Below are 23,494 nucleotides of genomic sequence, written 5' to 3' on the forward strand. Positions count from 1 at the left end.
GTTACTTTCTACAATTTTCATTGCAGATGTACAGTACAGTACAATTCATGTGTAATCTGCTAGCTGGGCTTCTTTCGCTCTACCTGGTAATTTAGCCATTATTTTTGACTTGATTAAATGAGAAAATACATTCAAGTAGTAAGACTTTCACTTAAAAATCAGTGAATATGTTAAATATATGATGGACACAGTAATAATAAATATAAATAACAGTATACAAATACATCATAAAAATAAATGAGAAGAAACATGAAGAAAATAAATAATTTAAATAGGCATATCCCAGGGGAGGATATACAAATCACCAATAAGCACCTGAACATGTGTTCTAACCCTGCTTAATTGTAGGGATTGACGAGGATGTGGAGAAAAGGGAACTCTCATACACTGTTGGTGAGAATGTAAATTGGTGCAGCTAAAATGAAAAACAGTATGGTGAATCCTCAAAAAAAAAAAAAAAAGAATAGAAATATCCATATCCAGCTATCCCATTACTAAGTATTTAGCTAAAGAAAACACTAATCCAAGGAGATGCATGTACCCCCATGTGTTCATGCAGCATTAGTCACATTAGCCAGGACTTGGAAACCACCCTGGTGCCTATGGACAGATGATTGGATAAAAGAGATGGTTTCTATATACACAATGAAATACTACTCAGCTATTAAAAAAAAAAAGTCCTGCCATTTGCTACAACTTGGATGAGCCTAGAGGCTATTATGTTAGGTGATATGATGCAAATGGAGAAAGACAAATACTGTATGACTTCACTCATATATGGCAGATAAACAAAACAAAGGAACAGACAGAACAAAAACAAATGCTTTGACTGCAAGAACAAAGTATTGGTTACTTGAAGGGATGCGGAGGGGGGTTATTATTGAGTGAAAGGAGTCAACTGCATGGTGATGGATAGAAACTGGATTTTTGTTGATGAGCATAATGTAATATATACAGATGTTGATGTGAAAAAGTTTATGCACCTGAAACCTATATAATGTTATATGACAATGTTACTTCAGTTAAAAAAAAAATTAGGGAGGTGGCTATTATACAATAAGATAGCAATTTTCATATATCACCTTGGCCAAAAATAAAAAATATTTAAATGTCCAGTATTGACAAGATTGCGGAAAAATGGCTTTGTCCTATGTTGATAGTGATTTCTTGGGAAAGAAATAGAATAAATTATTGTATATTCATGTTCTGGAATCTTCTGCAGTCATTAAAAAAAATGTTAGATTTAGATCTGTGAATCTAGAGGGTGTCCATTTGATATCAAACAAAAATTATATGATAACCATTTTCATTAAAAAATTTTTATAACATTGTTTATAGCTATCACATGTCTATTTGTATACAGAGAACAGTGTACAAGGTTATAACTGCAGGTTTGTCTCCTTTTTTTTTAAGATTTCTTTATGCCTACAAGAGCTGGGGTGTAGGCCAGAGGTACAGTGGGTGGTGAGAGGATTCACCAGAGACAGAGTGGGGAGCAGAACAGGCAGATCTACTGAGATACGCTGCTGAGGAGAGCAGCAGGCGAAGCAGGAGAGGTCTGCAACATGTGGCTTAGCTCCTTGGTCAGGAATTGAACTGGTGCTGCAATGGCTGCTGATGGCTTCATAGTGCTGAGACTCAACCCCTTGTGCCACCAGGGAGGTCCCCAGGTTTGCCTCCTTTCTGCAGCATTGGTTTAGGAGTAGAATAGTAGAATTTGCTCAAGATAGATCATTTACTTTTTATTTTTACATTTTTTTACTTATAGTAAACATGTATTACATTTGTAACTTTAAAAACAGCTAATGAAAACTCATTGTTTAGAGTGAAACTTTATTTTTGAAGAATATATCCATTGTAAGTATTGCTTTTTCTGTGATCTGACTCATAAAGATAAAAAATTCATACTTTAGGTTTAAAGAATTTGGATTCATTTGATAGGAACTGAAAAGTTCTAACTTTTCTTAGATGTGTTCATAACCAAGCGTTATTCCTGAGGTTTATTTTATATATATTTTTTTTTAATAGAGGCATGTTTTATTTATTTATTTATTCATTTGTTTGTTTTTTGTTTATACATGCACTGGGTACAGTCAGAAGCGCGGGAGGGCGAGAGAATTCACCAGAGCCAGAGCGGGGAGCAGAGCAGGCAGAAGGACCGAAGTACACTGCTGAGGGGAGCAGCGGGCGGCAGGAGAGGTCTGCGCGCCATGTGGGACCCTCCTCCGGTGGCTGGGGAGCAGCCGAGGATCGAACCGGCGCTGCAGAGGCTGCGGGCAGCTTCGCAACCCAGCGCTCAACCGCTGCGCCACCGGGGAGGCCCTTATTTTATATTTTTGGTGGTGGTTGTGTCATGAATGGGACTAGCTATAGAAAAGCACTTTCAGAACCTGAGTTACAAATTGAACTTTGGGTTTAAATTGTGATCCAAGATAAGGCAGAATATTCACCCACCAACTTTTTAAAATCAGTTCTTCCCTACTTTCAGTATGGCTACCATAGATAAAATTTTGTAATTGTTTCAATCATAAAAATAAAACCTGGTTATTGCGGAAAACTTGTAAAACACTGAAAAACACAAAGGTTAAATACAGTCATCCATGAGCCTCATTATAGACACTGAACATTTTAATGTGCTATTCTAGTATTTTTATACTATTAAGTGTAGTTTACTTGAAATTCATATATTTAAAATGTACAATTGCACAAGTTTTGACACTTGTATATAAGTATGATATATAATCATAATCAAAATACTGATCAAATAAATTTATTCCTCCAAAAGTTTATGCCCCTTTATGATGTTTTCTGTTTCCTCTGGGAATCACTGTTATACTTTATAGATTTATTTGGGTTTTCTAGAATTTTATATAAATGGCGTCAGGCAATATATCCTCTTTTTTGTCTAGCTTCCATCAACAAAGTTACTTGAGAGTCTTACATATTGGGTCAATAGTTCATTCCTTTTTATTGCTAACTGGCATTTTATTATATGGAAATACTAGTTTGCTTGTCTGTTCACCTGTTGATGAACATCGTCGCAACCATTTTGAGGCTTTTGAAATAAAGTTGCTCAGAGCATTCATGTACAGCTCTTTGTATGGAGCAGGTTTCCTCCCCCTCCCTAACCCCCCATGTAAATACCTTGTCTTTTTTTTTTTATAACATGGGTGCACTTTGAGGGAATTATGCTAGCTGAAAAGTCTAAAGGAGAAAGACAAATACTGCATGATTTTACTCATATGTCCAATATAAAGAATTAAAAAAAAAACAATCAAACACAACAGAAACAAAAACCCTTAGACTCTGACAACAAAATGTTGGTTACCAAAGGGGTAGGAAGTAGTGGATGGTGATTGGCCATGTGGCAGTGGGTTTAGTGTGAGGTAGAGTTGCTGATGTGAGAAACTGTATACTTCAAACCATACAACAATATAAACTAATGTTACCTCAATAAAAAGAAAAAATTTTGTTCTGCTGCCCGCTGCTCCCCTCAGCAGTGTACTTCAGTCCTTCTGCCTGTTCTGCTCCCTGCTCTGGTTCTGGTGAATTCTCTCACCCTCCCGTGCTTCTGACTGTACCCTGTGCTTGTATAAATAAATAAATAAATCTTAAAAAAAAAAAAATTGGCTTCATTGATTTTTCTTAACTTTTTTTGTTCATTGATTTAAACTGTGACCAATATGATTTTACTTCTTTGGGTTTCACTTGCTTTTTTTTTTTTTTTTTCTCTAGTGTCTTAAGGTAGAAGCTGAGGCAATTAATTTAAAAGCATTTTTTCCTCAATATAGGTATTTAGTGCTACAAAATTTCTCCTAAGTACTGCATTAGTTGTATGTCATAATTTTTGTTATATTGTGTCTTCATTTTTATTCACTTCAAAATGCTTTGTAATTTTTTTTATTCTTTATTTAGAATAGTGCTATTTAGTTTTTAATTATTTGAAGATTTTCCAAAGGCATTTCTATTTTCGTTAAATTTTAGTCAGAGAACATGCTTTGTATGAGTTGAAGCTTGTAAAGTTATCTAATATTTTTAAAAATGAATATATGCATGCATCATATAAGAAAATATTATAGTATGGTATTTTGTGGCCATTTTCATGAAACAGTGTATTATGGAAATTTTCTTGTGTCAGTGTTTTCTGGTGCAAAAATCAAACCAGTATGAGAGGATATATATTGAGAAAAATTAGCCCTGTTCCTGCTCACATTATTTGCCATGTTACTATTTTCAGGGGTCTCTTTCCTGTGTTTCTCTATGCAAATACAGGAAAATATGTATATATACTCCTATTTTAGCACTTGTACACAAAAAGTGAACAGCTTGATAATCATCGTATTTGGATATGCTCTAATTTATTTAATGTAGGTTGATGTATTTTTACCATTTTAAGAATAATGGCATCTTTGCTATGTGAGTACTGTACTGACCAGTACTATATATACTTTTCATTTAGTTTTGATTATAGCTGCATGGGGTCAGACTCATCAGCCCACTTTGTTGTGAACAGCTTTATACAAACTGAGGTTTTATACTGTAAATGCATGTGTTATTTTTCTTTGACTCTCCAAAGGACTTTATTATATTCGTCTTTGTATTTTTGGTGCTGCTCATATATTAGGCAGACTCCTAATAGATGTATCTGTGTGAATGATTTGATTAGTTCAGTTAGCCCCTGTGCCCATCTTTCCCTCCTGAGATCCATTGTATCCAAGTACACAGTGACACACAGTAGACAGGTAACAGCTCAGCAAAGGGACATCTACGTGTCGTGCAGAGATTAGTTGTGATTCTTTTGAAATCTGTCTATAGGATGTGGTAGAGGAGTGAATGTAAGGGATTGTGACAGAGCTAGGTTCAGATTCTTTCTGAATAGTTTTGAAGAATGGCTGTTGAATAAAATGAAATGCTGTAGGAAGCTTCTACCAGTTAGGGATGTGGTAAATATTGGATTCCTTCCCCTATTTCCACAGGGTTGGGCTCTAGCCCTAGCAGGTAATTTGTGTGTAAATCAGAAGTCCATTTGTAATTACCAAGCCCACACTGTGTATCCTGCTGTCTAGGATTCCAGGCAGAACATATTGCAGAAGAGAATGGGGCTTTAATATCCTTCCATAACTGTTCTCATTGGCTGAGGGGCTGGACAAGGTGCTTTACACATAATTCTCAATACAACCCTACTTGATAAGTAGCATTACCTCTCTCTTGAAAATGAGGAAACTTAGGTCTAGAAGATTCAAAATACTTGTCTTGGGGCACTGATAAAGGGGCAGGATAGGACATCACAATCAGGTCTGTTTGGCTAGAGAGGCTTTTCTTTATATTTTTACTGCCTCTTGGGATACTAAGAAAATGTCATGTATTTTGAAAGATTATAGTGGAATTTGAGTTACATATAACTGAAATTTTGATTTTTACATATGTGACAAATTTAAGCCTGTAGAGGAGGAGAAAGTTATAATTTAGGCTCCTTTAATAGGATTATTTTAAAGCTCTTGAATATGCCTGGGCAAAAATAGTATATGTTATTTTGAAATTAAGTATTGACTAGGAATTGAATAAAGAATTTAGTTCAACATGAGCCAGATGTTTCTTTTTTACATAGAGAAGGAATCATAGACCATAGGATCAAGTTCTCATACTATTTTGACATGAATTTATCACTGATGTGAACTCCCGGAAGGTAGCCTCTTATACTTGCAAGTATCAAAGTCAGAGATTTTGCTCATGCACTGGACTGTGTGTTTATGTGAGGTTATGTATGGCAGTTGGGCAGTTTGTTGTGCAGATGTTGGTAATGTGCAGTCTGACATCTTGTTTCTATTTCTGGAATGCTTTTAAGAATGAGTCATGTTTTCTTGAGGCCATCCTAAAAATACAGCTAGTTTTTCAAGCTTTAATGTAAAATACACCACAGACACGCAGCAGCAGTACATAATGCTTTCTTTGAGTAGTTTAATGCAATTTTCTGACAAATAATTTCTTTGACAACATACAGTATGTAAAAATATGAATAAGTAAAAATGGGGCTTTTGTTGAGAATTGGGCTCTCTGATCACAACATGTAAGCAACACAACGAATTTGAAATTTTCATAAAGGAGCAACATATAATATTGTTATCACCATAATTAAAATAGAATCAAATGATTAGATTTTTAAAAAGGATTTATTTATTTATGCATATAAGAGCTGGGGTACAGGCCAGAGGTGTGGGGTGGGGGTGGTCAGAGGATTCACCGGAGACAGCAGGGAACAGAACAGGCAGATTGACTGAAGTACACTGCTGAGGGGAGCAGCGGGCAAGTCAGGAGAGGTCTGTTGCGCCAAGTGGGTTGCTCCCTGGTTGGCGGGGGGTCGAACTTGTGCTGCAGTGGCTGCAGGCAGCTTCATAGGTTGCATCTTAAACCCTTGCACCATGAGGGAGGCCCTCAAATGATTACATTTATTGTAGCCCAATGAAGTTCTTACTTGTGGGGAAAGTCATAGACATAAAGGTAGGGCCTGCTGACAGATTTGAAGGAGCAGGAGGAAAGGATCCCTAGAGTGTAAGCTGTGAACTCAAACAGCTTAGGTCTACATCTTGGTTTATGTATTTACCAACTGTGGACAAATGATAATACCTTTAAGATTTTTATGTAAAATGGGGATGAGTATGTAACAAACAGCATGGCACTTAACTATTACTGGACACTGTTTTAAGGGCCTAACTTCATCATTATAAACAACCATATAAGTACATATACTGATGGAGAAGCTGGGCAGAGTTTAAATAACTGATTGAAGTTGTATAACTGGTAAACAGCAGAGTTAGAATTTGAAAGGTTTGATTGGAGTCCATGTCCTTGCTACTTACTGTAGTCTCCTACCTCCTAGGGTTGTTGTGAGATCTAAGTGAGATACTGTAAGAAAAATCATTTATACTTCTACCTGGAACATGACTGCAATGCAGTAAACTTTGGCTATTGTTATTGGGGGATGATAAAAGGAGGGAACGGAAGAGCTCTTTATGAAGGTGTAGCATAAATTACAGGGCCAGCCACAAGATTCAGAAACTATTTATGCATATTAAGAAACTGATGTAGAATTGAAATCTGATGCTAATAAGTTTTGGATAACCTAACATCTCCTCGAAGCTCAAGCTAAAGGTAGAAATTTATTCACTATTGAGTTGTCCCCATGAAAATTCTTTTTTCAGAAGGCAGGGGAAACAGAGGAACTCTTTCCCTGGGATTAATCATGACTCATTAGGAATAACTCATTAGTGGTGAGCAAGCAACAGAAACCTTGAGAGAAGTGTCACCCAGGCATAGTATTTTTCAGCAACAGTCCCATGACATATTATGTACTGTCTGGGATGTTACATTTATTATCACTTTATATACTCAAGACTTCACACATAATTAACACTGGCAACATGTGAGAGGCAGACTTTATGTTTGATTAGGAATTGCTGCCTTCATTTTTTAAAAGTCTTGAAAATGAATAAAGTTCAAAAGTCCAGGCCTTAAAAATGGAATGGAATGGTATAGAACTAAATTGAGACTCTATAATTATGAGTAGTTACAAATAGTAATAAATAATAAAAGGTGGGAGGAAGCTGAAGAGACCCAACTTAGCTTTGCCTTTTTAGGACTTTGAAAATTTCCTGTTTGAAATAGTGAAGTCCAGGTAATGGAAGTTCAGGCACATTGCCAAAGTGGAATGAATACAAAGGAGTGACACAAAACTGGAGTAGCGCAGCAATGCCTGTGGCCAAAGTTTGCTGAGGTTTGGGCAAATGTGAAAAAAAAAAAAAAAGCCCAATTGTTTTAAGTTTTTAAATATATATTTGATATCAGAGTAAGAAGAGAGAGGTAGTAGATTTGCAACATAGTGGATATTGTATAATTTTACTGGTAGAGAAGTTAGAGCTTCTTGACTTATTTCATCTTTATAAACAGTAAACAGGCTGACTCATCTTGAAATAACAAAGAGTGGACTATATAGCAGAAAGATGGATTTAAGTTTGAGGTGGAAAAGAAAATAGTTAAGTGAACATCAAGTAGTTACAAATGAAGGTGACTCTCCAAGCTCAGGTGAATTACATCCTCGCAGTGTGAAACTCCTTGATAGTTCCTCAGAGTTGTAGGGCTTTGAGCAGTGTTTCTCACTCTATTTTCCATTATTGCTCTTCTAAGGACATTTCTCCCACTGACTGTTTCTTACCCAGTCCCATGAAATTTTAACACTACAGATATATTGGGTATCTCTTTATGCATGGTGTCCCTTAGTGGACCACAGACCATTGTAATATCTAAGAATTTTTCCTAAGCCCCCCACCAGAAACCAGTATTTGCCTCATTGGGGGTGATCATCTTGTAGAGGGTTCATAGAGTATGGGAGAGAAGCCAAGCATTTCCACTAGGGTAGTAAGTCTCTTGATTTTCAAATGGAGTTAATTTATTTTGGAGAAAATTATAAGATACTTTAATGTGAACCCAGTAACATGGTAAACCAACTAGTCTGCCCAATACCTTGTATTTGATCTTCCCACATGATTAAGTAAATCAGAAATTTTTCTTTATTTTTTTCCAGTGATGAGATACTAGTTTTCTGAGGGGGTTAGGGGGAACTAATTGAGCAATACTCTGCTGTCAAGTGGGAAAAGGTCAATTTTAGTCCTATGTAAGCCTTCTTGATCTCAATGGGTGATTAAACAAAGTTTAAAAAATATGAAATATTTGATACAAACAAAAGACTTTATATTTTATATGTATGTGGATGTGTTTATAAATAACCCAATAATGAAACAAATAGTATAACCCACACCCAGTTTAAAAGCTAGAATATTGCCAATACCATTGAATATCCATGCAAATCTCTCTGATTTCATGTCCAGGTATCCATTATCCTGAATCATTCTTTTGCTTTTTCTATTTCATTGCATATGTATGTATCTATTTCTAATGAATTCAATTTGCTATTTTATTGAGCTTTATCAAAGTAGCATCATGTAATTCTGACTTAGCTTTTTTCATTCAAAATTAGGTCTTTCAAGAGTTAAACATATATTGGAAGTGCTAGTTCTTTTTGGTTTTGTCACTATGTTGTGTACATTTTATCCATTTTTAATTTGAGTTTTAAAAATTTGTTTAAAATTGAGGCAATGTTGGTTTACATTGTATTTTGGGAGTAGATTGCCCCTTCGTGTGTTATGACCGTCGTGATCCCTCCTCCAAAGCACCAGTAGTCCACCACCACAGTACACCCTCCCTCCTCATTTTGTTCTCACCCTTCCCTAACTCTCCCTCTGGATTCCTTACTGGTGGGACTCCAGACTTGTCTAACCCTGTGCAAAACAATATGGACATTCTTGAGAAGATCAAAATGGATTTACCTTATGACCCTGCAGTTCCACTTCTGCATATGTACCCAAGGGACACAGAAACACTAATCTGAAGGTAAACATCACTGTCATGTTCATAGCAGCACTATTACAATAGCTAAGATATGGAAACAGCCTGAATGCTCCCAAACAGGGGAGTGAATCAAGAAGATATTTATACACAATGGAATACTACTCAGCTATCAAAAAAAACCCCACAACAAATCCATGCTATTAATGGCAACCCAGATGGAGCTGGAAGGGATTATGAAAATAACTCTAGTATGATTTTGAGCAAAGCTGCTATGAGAATTCTATGTGTGTCTTCATGTAGAATTGTAAGAGTGTTTTTCATATAAGTAGGAATAGATTTGCTGGGTCACTGGGTTTTTACAAATGAGCAAAAAAATTAATTGTATTAGTTGAAATATTTTTAAAAATGTTTAGAAGAAGAGCAGATTGATATGTGATTTGATAGTCTAGCCTTAGAAGGATGGTGTAGTCTTATATTCCCAAGATAGTTGGTACAGAAGAACATGCTTAAATTCTAAAGAAATAATTTAAGTCACATGAGCCTGTTACAGCAAACTTATTGAGAGAAAGTTGGGAGATCTCAAACCCTTTGCTGACTTAAGTTATAATACAGTTTTCTCAAATTTTTCAAGGCTATGATAATTATCTGGAATGACTTGGTTGTTTCCTCTTTTTAGAACCAAAGTACTGGGTTATAAAATTTTGATAAAATAATGATGCTAGTTTTTCAATATTACTCTTGAAAATCACTTTTTACTTTTAGTGAAATTTGTATATGATTGTTCAGATGTTCTTAGGAGTTTTTAAATGTGGGATTTTTATGACTAGTATCTTAAACTTTGTCCTGTGTTAACATTGAAAATAATGGTTTTATTGTAAGACCGAAAATTCACCAAGTATAATATTACATTTGTATATGAATACATGTATTTCTCTGTGTATGCAAATATATGTATATATTTAATGTGTGTATATGTATTGCATGTATATATTTAATAAGTTGTCCTTGCTTGGAGATTTATCTATATTATTAGAAGTGGTCTGATTTGCATTTCATCTTTTTTTTCCCCCTTGAAGTTTCAGATTCTCTGGCTCAGTCTGTAGTTCAACATCTAAGATGGATTATGCAGAAGGACCTTTTGGGACAAGATGTCTTTCTAATAGGACCTCCTGGGCCCCTTCGAAGATCAATTGCTATGCAGTACCTGGTGAGTTACCAACTCTTGTGAATTCCTAAAGGTCTTAACTTTGATAAAGTATGTTGTAAAATATATGAATAAAAAGAATTTTTAAAATATCAGGATTAGTCATTACTTGAAAAAAATTAATGCTAAAGGATGATTTGTTTATAAAGAACTGGATCCTATACTTCTAAAAAATAACATCAACCAGCATTAACTCAATTAAAAAACAGAACTTAGAATAAATTATTTGGGAAGCAAATTTGCCTTTCAAAGCATTTGCAATTTTTTGCTATAACTAGAAATAGCTCCACTCCAGCAGAAATGAAATATAAATTCACATAATGAGTGGCAGATAGAATCAGCAACTTTTGAGATGATGAAACAAAATTTAGTTTTATACTACTCAGGGAACAGTCTTTTATCTCATTTTAAAAACACAGAATTCTCTTGACTTTTTGATGTTATGTGGTCTTTAAAGGGAGCCTCAGGTCATAGAATATCTTTTATATGTCCTCTCTCTTTTTCTTCCTCTTTAAATAGATAAGAAAACAAGCTTACAGAGAATAAATAACTCACTAAAGCTTTATCCCACTAATAAATGTTGGACCTAGACTTCAGATTTCATATTATTTCTCCTTTCTCACATGTTATCCTCTTAAATGTTTGCAGTTCTCTGAGAACTGTTGTGAAGTAAATTGAAATATTAATATCTTAACCCAAATAAAAATAATTATGAGACTTTTTTTACTTTGTTAGCATTCCATCAGCATTGCTTTAATAATTAGAAGAATGCTGTAAGATGTTTTTCTGTTCCAAAGTTTACTTTTTAGATGAAGAAAAAACCTTGCTCAAAGCGTCCTTGCACTACTTGATTTTAAATAATTCATTTCTTTGCTATTTAAATATAGTTTGTGTACTCTTTTATTTCACCATGAATTTATTCTGGTGCTTTAAAAATCACATGGGGCAGGAATAATAAAAGTACAATGAACAAGTCAGAACCTAACTCCCACTAGCCCTTAACTTTGATGTCTTTTATTTAGTCCTGAAATCAGTGTGTGATATATAATGGCCATTGATGTATTATCACTTTATTAATGCGCAAGGCAAAAAAGTATCTTACGTAAAATGTAGAGTCAGCTACTGAGAATTGCAGTTTTAGAATCTCTTATTTTATTTTATTTATTTTTAAAATAAACAACCATTTTAATCTTTAACTACAATTCCAATGCAGCATATTAAATTATCTGATTGCTAACATTGTGAGATGTGCACTCTAGCTAACTCATTTCAAAGACTGCAGTATCTCCCTGAGATTTTTTTGTTTCTGGCAAGACTTTGAAGCTTGTTAGAAATGTAGGAGAAGGACTAGGAGTTTATAGGAACTTTGTTGGATAAAAAATTTAACATAGGCCTATATGACATCAATAACTGAAAAAAAAAATACCTTAAACTGTGTAATAGAGCTCAGGCAACTTTCGGATGTGAAAACACATATGAAAATGTACTAGTTTAAACCGCTTTGCCATCTGTGGAGTGAGTACTATATAGCTGTAACATAAAAGATCCTATACTTAGTAATAGCCAGAGTAAAAGAAAGAAATTTGGGGGCTAGCCTGCTGAACCAATGAGACATTAAATAGAAATAATTTGATAGTTGCTTTTATTTTATATTTAACTGATAAAAGGAGTTTATAGAGAGTATTTTAAAAACTAAACAAACCTAAGACAACTTAGCAGACCATAGCCCACTCCTCCAGCTGATACTCCTGATGCTGTTTGTGAACTTGCTCAGACTTCTGTAAAACAGCAGGTGAGGGGACTTTGGTGTTGGCTGATGAGAGTCCTAGGAAACTGTCGAGATTGCAGATAGTATCCTTGGTGTGATAATTCAGGAAATTACTGTGGTACAGTTTAGTAATAAGAGGCATACTTCACTTTGTCAACCAATATGAGTGACAGGGATTTTCAGTAAGGGAGATAACATTCAACCAGTCAATGAAACACCAAGATTCTAGTCATGTGTTCCAGAAGCAAGAAGAAAGTATCTCCTGAAAAGGGAACATGCTACTTTACTCAAAATTTGTGCTCTCACAAGCAATTCATTTTTATTTAGAAAACCATCATTTGGTGTCACCACATCTTCATCACTATGGTGTGTACCTTCTCTCTTTCTCTCTTTCCATACCTAACTTTATGGGTGTATGGGAAGAGACACATTTTTAAAAACTAAATGACAAAACAATTGTACATAATTATCCATATCACATGAAGATAAAGAGAAAAAAAATCCTGTCATGTAGAAAATATCCCCTTTCATCATTAATGGCATTCTTATTTAACTTATTTTCTTCATATGCCTGTATATTAATTTTTTCTCACTGTTTAGTGAAAATATAGTATACATCTTATTTGATTATAGAATGTCATTGATTTTAATTCAACATTGCAAAACTAAGGGTAATGTTGAAAGCCTTTTTGTACATAGCTGTTACTTGTGGAGCAAAATGACTTTAGGGACGGATGAATAATTCTAAAATAGAGTCTAGAAGATTTTTCCTTCAAATCTGCTGTTTTATTTGTGAGTAAGTGTGTGTGGGGATGGGGGAAGAAGGGGAAAAGGAAAGAGAAAACTTTACCCTCTCCCCCACTTTGTTTTCTCTCTTCCTTTCCTCCTATCCATCCTTCTTTTTCTTCCTGAACCACTAGGAATGTGTTTCTCCCTTCTGTTGTCCTAACTGTTGGTGTTTACCTTATTTTCACTCTTGATGAAGTTGGTAAACATTGGTTAATGGAATAAATTAATTTAAATCACCCTTTAAAAAAAGATGAGCAGTATTTACAGAAATGGCTATTTGTGGGAAAACAAAATTATAACTTTTGATATGAAAAGAATTCTACAGGAGGCAATAATATTTGTAAAATATAATTTTGGTTATTGTGGCTTAAGTGGTTTATAATTGGTAGTAAATTATTGATTACAATAAAAGCTATGAGGAGACATGTACATGTTTTGATTAATGCTCAATTTTTTGCATTTTCCTCAAAGATGGTACTCAAAAGCTCTTCTCTGGCAGTGGCATTGTCTGATGACTGACTCCAAAGTATATGTTGGGAATTTGATTTTATTTTTGGAACATTTTGACTTTGTTCTACAGGAACTGACCAAACGAGAGGTTGAATACATTGCCCTGTCAAGGGACACTACAGAAACAGATCTTAAACAGCGTCGAGAGATTCGTGCAGGCACGGCTTTTTATATCGATCAGGTAAGTTTTATCGTACTCTAACATGTGACTCTAGGTCTGCACAAAATTGATTTTTAAAGTAGAAAGAGAGTAGCTCATGTAATAGTGAAAGATAGATGCATTGTTCTCTTTCTAGAGATTTAATTTAGATCTTCATTTCCCTGTTCTTGGAAATGCCTTCTTGGTTTATTACTAAATAAGATATCGTAGATGAAATTGATGGTTCTCAAATGTTAGTTAAAAATCAAAATGCTGATTTTTAAATTTTCATTTGCTTCCTGCTATTTGCCTACAGAAATTGGATTTTTAAAAAATTAGATATTTTAATATAGAAATTATTTTAGCACATTTATTAAAGGATTCTTAATCTAAAATCAATTTAGTAAAGTATATTAAACATAATGAAATTAAATGTAAACTTCTAGGAGCTATAGGTTTTTTTTTTACGGGGTGGTTCTTAGGTGCAGATTACTTCTAAAGTAATATTTTATAAAATATTATCATAAGGAAGCTTGTCATACCTTTCTTTTAAACATACTATTTAGGGGGCCTCCCCCGTGGTGCAGCAGTTGAGCACTGGGCTGTTAAGCTGCCCGCCGCCTCTGCAGCTCCCCAGCCACCGAGCGAGGGTCCCACATGGCGTGCAGACCTTTCCTGCCGCCTGCTGCTCCCCTCAGCAGTGTACTTCGTCAGTCAGCCTGTCCTGCTCTCCACTCTGGCTCTGGTGAATTCTCTCACTCTCCCGCGCTTCTGACTGTACCCAGTGCTTGTATAAATAAATAAATAATTTTTTTTTTTTTTAAAATGCTATTTAAAATATTAAATAATGTTTTTATTAGGAATACCTAATTAAAAAAAGGACAGAGACTAAACAATTCATGGAGAAAAGATTTCAAATGTTCAATAAATTTGTGACAGATTGTTCAGCCTTATTTAAAAATTTAAAGTTAAAACTATAGTGACTTGCCTTTTTTTTAACCTCGGATAGACAAAGATTAAAGGATTGTTAATGTTCATTGTTGGTGAGGAAACAGCATTGCTATAGATGGAAACATAAATCAATGCAGTTTTGAAAGAAAACACGGCAATATCTAGCAACAGGAAATAAAATACATTTGAATTCAGGAGCTATGGCAATTTGTTTTCCAAATGTATTCACACAAGGCATCCTAAGTTACATATACAGGGATGTTTATTATAGTTTGATATATAAAACTGTAAATAAAACCTGTATAATGTATATTTGGAAGCCTAAATAAGTGGCAAGTAGAATTCTCTGTAGCCATTAAAAAGAATGAGGTGAATCTTTATGTAATGATAGGCATGTCCAGGATATATTTTGTGGGGAAAAAATTAAGTTGCAATACAGTGTATGTAATATGCAACCATTTTGTGATTTAAAAAAAAATTAGCTATATAATTGCTTGTGTATACATTGAAAAGGATATATAAGAATCAGTTAACGAAGCCTATTGCTGCAGAAGTATAATGGGGTGTCTGTAGAGGGGTGAGGAATGAACTTTCATAGTTCTCTTAATTTGAAGTTCTCTTGTTGGCACACTATTGCTTTATAATTAAAGGGATATAATTGTGAAAAACTACTGGGTCCAAGAATTTTGGGAAATGAGGATAATCACAGTCTCATAGATTAGTAATTACAAAAAGAAAAGTGTATTTAAAATGGAGCAGTTTGTGTCTCAGTCATCACCTTACATGATCAAATTTGGCACACATGGTGAGAGAATGGGAATTTCAGATTTCCAACTTTTAAAGTCATTATTTGTAGATGAAGACACACAAATACATTTTAAAGAAATCCATTTTATTCACATAATACCAGAGGTTCATTTCATAGATCATTTTTAATTAGAAATAGGAAAACTAAATGCCTTTATAATAAAATACCCTCTGTATTCAATGAGAATGAAGAGATGGAAGTCGAGTTGGGAAAGTGAGGAACTGGGAAGAGGGGTTAGAAAATGAGACAACAATATAAGTAGAGGCTATGAGAGAAGAATATATTTAAATGATAATGGAAGAACTGACTTTGTTTGGTAGAACATGGATTTAAGAACATTTTTGAATGAATTTTATATCTGAATCAGTTGTTGCAATGCAAATACTGAGTAAGGAAATGGATTTGTATGTTTATTACAGAAAACTAAAACTTTTGACTATTCAGGTATCAGAAATTGAGTTTTTTTTTAAAGATTTATTTAGGCATACAAGAACTGGGGTACAGGCCAGAGGTGTCAGGGAAGGGGGTGAGAGGACCCACCAGAGACAGAGTGGGGAGTAGAACAGGCAGACTGACTGAAATACACTGCTGAGGGGAGTAGTGGGCGAGACAGGCGAGGTCTGCTGAGCCATGTGCCCCCACATCAAATTCATGCCACAGTGGCCAGTGATAGCTTGATCGTGCTTAGACTTTAACCCCTATGCCATCAAGTAGCCCCCAGAAATTGAGTTGTTTTAAGAAACTAAATTTACTGAAAATTTAAGCAACTAAATTAAAGAAACTAAAATTTAAGAAACTAAAGCATAAATTTCTTGAAGCATAAATTATTTAAATGAAACTCTGCAGTATTATATTCTTCCTGCCTTTCTAGAAAACATTTTCAAATGATACATACTTTGCAGTTTTTAAATATTTTAAGTAATACATAAATATATGGTAATATTTTATACTTTCCACTTTCTTGGTGATTCCAGCTCATTATGATGACCACCAGTTCTTTAGGATGTTGTAATGTGCTTACACCTTCAGAGCCTGTGATTGAGGTATAAGAATATTGGTCATTTCTCTAGATTGATTCAGACTATTTGAGATGGTATCTGGTTTTCATATTTTTTCATTCATTTCCTGGGCATTAATATTCTCTAATGTGTTGTTCATAATTGTATTCTCTTAGTTCCTTGCTTATAGCCATGCAATTCTTTGACATCCAAAATAAAATCCAAAACCTTTAAGATGGATTTTAACATTCTACAGGACCTAATCTTACCTACCTCGTCTTTTTTCCTTTCCATGCTTTCAAATCTCATCCTCTTAAAAATGGTTCAAATACTTTCCAATCTCAGAACGTTAATACTTATTATTTCCTTTAGTTGGTATGATCTTTATCCAGACCTGTGCGTTCTTGCCTCCTCATTCAGATTAAAAATTCTCTGAATATTTTAGCTAGTAACTAGACATGCCTACTCCCTTCCCACATGCACTAGGGTATCTTCTTACACAATAAAATCTCCTTCAGAGTATTTTGAGGGGTATGGATAAAATAAATTACAGTTTATCAAGAAAATGTTGAAAATTACCCCATGCTTATCTATGTAACTAGCTGTCATAACTTAACTATTTGTTCATGTATGGGTAATTTCAATATTTTATACAGTTACTTTGCTAAGCAGATAATAAATTAAGCTTTTGAAAAAGTGAACTGATTAAGAAACAAATACAGAAATTTGTATCAGTGAATCAGTACACTCATAGAAAAATAGAGACCACATCAACTTTCATTTGCCTCGGAAGATTAGATAACCTGAATAAAACCTAAATATTGACTTTATAACTCTTTAAAGATCAATTGCTGTCCTTACTGTTTTCTTACTTGTTAACAGGCTCTTTTATTTTATTTATTATCATGTGACTCCAAAGAGCTGGAGAGGAGGACATTTAAATCAGTATACAATTGCTTGCATCACTCAAGATAAGCCAATACAAACTCTCAGAATAACAAATGAACAACATTCAGGTTTTATGTTTGGCTGAGAGGAGACACTATCCCCAAGATAATTTGGGGGATAGAAAGATAGGATGGGAGGTTAAATTATTTTAACTGTCTAAGCCAGAAACTCTTTTCATATTAAATCTTATGAATTTAATTGATATGACACTATGAAATTCCATTATGTACAATATATATGTTTAATATTAAATACAAAAATGTACTTGAAACAGTTAATATAATATTTTAATGTGTTCTCTCCTGTTTTAGATTATTTTCAATTATCTCTCATTATTAATAGAAAAAGTATGGGTAAGGCTGTTTTAATGCTCCAGTTAAATATTCTAGACCATCAAGTGCAACTCAAATAGAATAACAGTGCTGTTGGTCATAAAATTTTTATCTTGTCTAAGTATCTTATACTTATTCTAGCAAATAGGGGGAAAACATTTATTTGTAAACTAAATCCCTTTTGTGGATGCTGAAACCTCTATTAAAGTTACATGTAAGCACTATTAAAGTTATATGCAATCACTATTAAAATTACAAAATTGTATTTCAGAAATTCATTCATAAATTAAATATTTGGAATTTAGAAAGCTTTTCCTATAGAAACAAGGTTATAGAGAGTGCCTGAACTCTTGATACTTGATCCAGACTCTTTGCACTGGTGTCATTGTAATATGTTCTAGTGCTCACAATTAGGGAAGGTCTCAATGTTTATTCTAGCTTCTGTGTTTATCAGCACCCAGGCCTTGGCTTCTCCCCCATTGCCATCTTACTCCCACCAACTGTTGTCTGCTCATAGTATTAACTGTTTGACAGATCTGTGTGTCATTTTAAAAAGGAGATAAAAAGAACTGTTTTTTTTTTTTAAATATAAAATTACTTCTGTTGAGGAGACCCTGTTGTTCTTTATATAAGTGCATTTCTCAAAACATCTTTAGAAGGGAAATCACTTCCTGACCTTACATGTAAAGTGATCGAGGCTTAGAGGATCAGGTGTTAGAAATGGCAAATAGCAGTAATGGGATTGGAGCCAGAATTGGTTCAGTTTCAAAGTTTAGGTTCTTTCTACTATATTATGTTACTTCCCTGAAAAAGCAAAGATGATGACAACCATAGCAAGAATGACAGTATTCATAATAACCACAGGTAATTGTTTTTCTTTAAAGGCTTACTATGTGACAGAGGTTATCTTATTTAATTTTGAGATTAACACTTTAATTAGCCTCCTTCTAGAAGAAATGGAGTTTCAGAGAGGGAAAATGATTAACCTAAGTAACCTATAGCAGGTAATTATTAGAGCAACTAAAAATTAATGTAATCCTGTTCTGATATTCTAAAATAAAGAACTTGAAATATAATTTTTTTTTTTCACTTTTCTTCCTCACTGCTGTTAAACTGTAACTATTTTGAATAATTTGACTACTATCTGGAATCTATTTTCATGGCATCATGGCTCATTAACATTTTACATTTTAATAGATCCAATAACTTTACTTTTTTTTTCAAGTATTGCTTTGTTTCTTAAAAAATTACTTTGTGCAATACCCCTTGAGGATATTTTCCTTTAGTAAATGAGGACACAGACTTCAGATTAATTGTTTGCCTAAGGTCTTTTATCAAATCAGAAGCAAATCTAGAACAGGGGCTTAAATAATTTTTGATTTTAGGTCATGTAGCTTCTTTTATCTTGAAATCTTTTATGTCCACGTGTTCAGTTATTAAAACTGTGATATGAGATGGCTGGACCAGAAGGATCTTACTGCATTAAAAAAATTTCTATTTGAGAAAATTAGGTCTCTGAAAATTCTGTAGCATGAAGGGTAGCAAAGTCTTCTTGTGGTTGATCTAATTTCCACTTTGATGAACTGTCACAAATAGTCATTTTATACAAGATATGCCCTGCTTCCTTTTCTTTTTTAAAGATTTCACAAGAAAAACTATACCACATTAGTTTTATTAAAAAATTTATTCATAAAAACTTATATAGAAAATATGTAGCCTAAATCTCTTATGCTGACAGTTAAACCTGTTCTCTTCTTTTAAGTGTGAACATAGACAACTATGATCCTTTATATAAAAATTTTTCCTAAACTTACATAACAGCATCTTTTATCTTGAGTTGTTACATTTTTCCCCATAAACACTAAAAGCCTTCCACAAGCTAGTTTTTTATCAGTATGACATGTCCTTTAACAGGCTCTTGCCCCTTAAAGGCTTACAAATCTTGTTGAAGAGATGAATCTTGTTGAGGAATCTGAGAGAACTAAGAATACCTCAGTGACATTATTCATTTTATACAACATTTTAAGAAAGAACCAGAGGCAAGGTGATTCTGAAATAGTTACTAATACTGTTTCTGTAAATTCAATTCAAACTTTTATCAAAGAGCATCTCCATAAGGTATTCTCCTTTTAGTTATTATTTTTGCTGGTGTTTAAATATTTTTTTAAAGATAGGAATTTTATTTTTTTATATAAATGAAGATTACTTTCTTTTTTTAAATTAATTAATTTATTTATACAAGCACTGGGTACAGTCAGAAGCACGGGAGGGTGAGAGAATTCACCAGAGCCAGAGCAGGGAGCAGAGCAGGCAGAAGGACCGAAGTACACTGCAGAGGGGAGCAGCGGGCGGCAGGAGAGGTCTGTACACCATGTGGGACCCTCCTCTGGTGGCCGGGGAGTAGCCAGGGAGCAGCCGGTGATCGAACTGGCACTGCAGAGGCTGCGGGCAGCTTCGCAACCCAGGGCTCGACCACTGCGCCACCGGGGAGGACCTGGTATTTAAATTTTTAAATATGGCATATGGTCTCAATCTGTATCCATACAGCCAAAGGGTAGGTTGGAAGGGAAATTAAAAATCTTGGGTGATTCTTTGGTTATTGATGTTTTTTCTAAAAAAAAAAAAAAAATTACTCTATAAATTTATAATTTTCATGATATTATCTTTGGATCCAACTGTACTATAAAACATCCATTCTCATTGCCACTTAAATTGTGTGTAAAAGTAACAAATTGACAATTGTGTTAATAAGAAAAGTGCTTGGGAGGTTTATTTTCTATTAATAAAGTTGAGGTTAATTAACATGGTCATGGACCTTGTTGCTAGAATGGCTCACTGAACTTAGGAAAATATTTTACTTATCTATACAGGTTTATTATAAGGGATATCATAAAAGATTAATAGTCAGGTGAAGAGCTATATCAGGGGAGGGCAGGAAGGATCCCATGAGCAAGTAAAATATGGGGTGTGCCACTCTCCTGGTGCTTGGATATTTTTGCCAGCCTGGAAGCTTTCAAAACCCTATTGTTTTGCTGTGCAGAAGCTTTTCAGTTTGATGTAATCCCAGGTGTTTAGCTTTTCCTTGATTTTCTTTGCTTTGGGTGATAAGTCTTTAAAGATGTTATTGCGATGTATGTCTTGTAGTGTTTTACCTATATTTTTTCTATATATTTTATGGTTTCAGGTCTTATGTCCAGTTCTTTTATCCATTTTGAGTTGATTTTTGTGTACAGTGAAAGATAGTGGTCTAGTTCATATTTTTTTTTGCATGTGGTGGTCCAGTTTTCCCAGCACCATTTATTGAACAAGCTGTCCATGTTCCATTGCATGTTCTTTGCTTCTTTGTCAAAGATCAGTTGTCCATGTAAGTGTGGTTTTATTTCTGGGCTCTCTATTCGGTTCCATTGGTCTGTGTGTCTGTTTTTGTTCCAGAACCAAATGGTTTGAATTATTATGGCTTTGTAGTATAGCTTGAATTTTGGAAGCGTGATGCCTCCTTTCTCCTTTGTTTTCATCAGTAGGACTTTGGCTATTTGTGTTTTTTTGTGGTTCCATATGAATTTCATCAGTATTTTTTTCTATTTCTTTGAAGAATGTCATTGAGATTTTTATTGGAATAGCGTTGAATCTGTATATTGCTTTTGGTAGGATGGACATTTTATTTTTTTTTCCACTTTTTAAATTTAAATTTTATTTTTATATTCCCCATACAATTACAACCCCCTTATTTTGATCCCAAGCCCTCCTTTCCCCACCCCCCACCCCTCATAGAGTGTCTCTGGTTCATAGTTGTTTGTTGATTTTGATATTTTCTTTCTTATAGTTATTCTTTTTCCTGGTCCCTTATTTAAGTTTTCTCGATTCCTGCTATGAGTGAGACCATCCAGTATTTTTCTTTTTCTTTCTGGCTTATTTTGCTGAGCATGATCCCTTCCAGCGTCATCCATGTTGCTGCAAATTGCATGTGTTTCTCTTTTTTGAATGCTGAGTAATATTCCATGGTGTATATGTACCACATCTTCTTGATCCAGTTGTCTATTTTTGGGCATTTGGGTTGTTTCCAAAGCTTTAGCTATTGTAAATAGTGTTGCTATAAACATAGGGGTGCAGGTACTTTTTGGAATTGATGTTTCTGTGTCCTTTGGGTAAATACCTAGGAGTGGAATTGCTGGATCATATGGAAGCTCTATGTTTAGTAGGTCTAGAAATCTCCACACAGCTCTCCATAGTGGTTGGACCAGTTTGCACTCCCACCAACAGTGCAGGAGAGTTCCTTTTTCTCCACAACCTCGCCAACATTTGTTGTTGCTAGTTTTTTTAATATGTGCCATTCTCACTGGTGTAAGATGGTATCTCATTATAGTTTTGATTTGCACAGGATGGACATTTTAATAATGTTAGTTCTTCCAATCCATGAGAAGGGAATGTCTTTCCATTTTTTGTGTCTTCTTCTGTTTCTTTTAATAGTGTTTTGTATAGGCCTCTCACCTCTTTTGTTAGATTTATTCCCAAGTATTTTTTTTGTTTCAGTTATAAAAGGGATGGTTTTCTTGATTTCTTCTTCTTCAGATTGTTTGTATATAGGAAGGCTACTGATTTTTGTGGGTTGATTTTGTGCCCTGCTACTTTACTGAACTGGTAGATTATTTTGAATAGTTTTTTTGTGGAGTTTTTAGGGTTCTCTATGTATATTATCATATCGTCTGCAAACAGTGATAGCACTGCAAAAGAGACATTAACCAAAACAGACACCCACTATTTGGGAAAAAAATCTTTGCACTCCAGTCAACTGATAAGGAGTTGATCACAAAAATAGATAAAGAACTCACAGGACTCAACAAAAACAAACAATCCAGTCAAGAAATGGGCAGAAGAATTTAAAAGACATTTCTCCAAAGAACAAATGCAAGTGGCCAACAGGCATATGAAAAAATGTTCAACATCCCTTATCAGAGAAATGCAAATCAAAACCACATTGAGACACCACCTTACCCCAGTAAGAATGGCACATATCAAAAAAACAAGCAACAACAAATGTTTGTGAGGATGTGGTGAAAAAGGAACTCTCCTACATTGCTGGTGGGAGTGCAAACTGGTCCACTCACTATGGAAAGCTGTATGGAGGTTCCTCAGTCTACTAAAAATGGAGCTACCATACGACCCAGCAATTCCACTACTAGGGTTCTACCCAAAGGACACAAAAACATTCATTCAAAAGAACACCTGTACACCTATGTTTATTGCAGCACTATTTACAGTAAGTAAAACCTGGAAACAACCCAAATGCCCAAAAATAGACAACTAGATCAGAAGGTGTGGCATATATACACAATGGAATATTATTCAGCAATCAAAAAAGGTAAACTCATGCCATTCGCAGCAACATGGATGGAACTAGAAGGAATTATGCTCAGTGAAATAAGCCAGAAGGAAAAAGAAATATATTGGATGGTTTCACTTATAGCAGGAATATGGGGGAACCAAATAAGACATCAGTGTAAAAAAATAACAGTACAAAACACAACAAAGCAAAACAGACAATTATAAATCAGAGACATACTGCAGGGGAGGAGGAGGAAGAGGGGTCAGAAGGAGGGAGGGAGGAGCACAGGGGACTGATGTGATAGTGCACGGGTGCACTGGTG

General features: G+C 34.5%; 1 protein-coding gene across 1 annotated transcript in view; it reads left to right on the forward strand.

Moving 5' to 3' along the window:
- VWA8 (von Willebrand factor A domain containing 8) overlaps positions 1–23,494 on the forward strand; it is a gene marked incomplete at both ends in the record, with an annotated part of 320,923 nt that overhangs the window by 15,694 nt on the left and 281,735 nt on the right. The window contains 2 exons of the mRNA XM_084235317.1: positions 10,479–10,609; positions 13,744–13,854. Of these exons, the coding sequence (XP_084091443.1) occupies positions 10,479–10,609; positions 13,744–13,854 (242 nt within the window). The remainder of the gene's footprint in view (positions 1–10,478; positions 10,610–13,743; positions 13,855–23,494) is intronic.

This window comes from Talpa europaea (assembly GCF_964194135.1).
Source record: "Talpa europaea genome assembly, chromosome: 6".
In the NCBI taxonomy this organism is placed as follows: domain Eukaryota; kingdom Metazoa; phylum Chordata; class Mammalia; order Eulipotyphla; family Talpidae; genus Talpa; species Talpa europaea.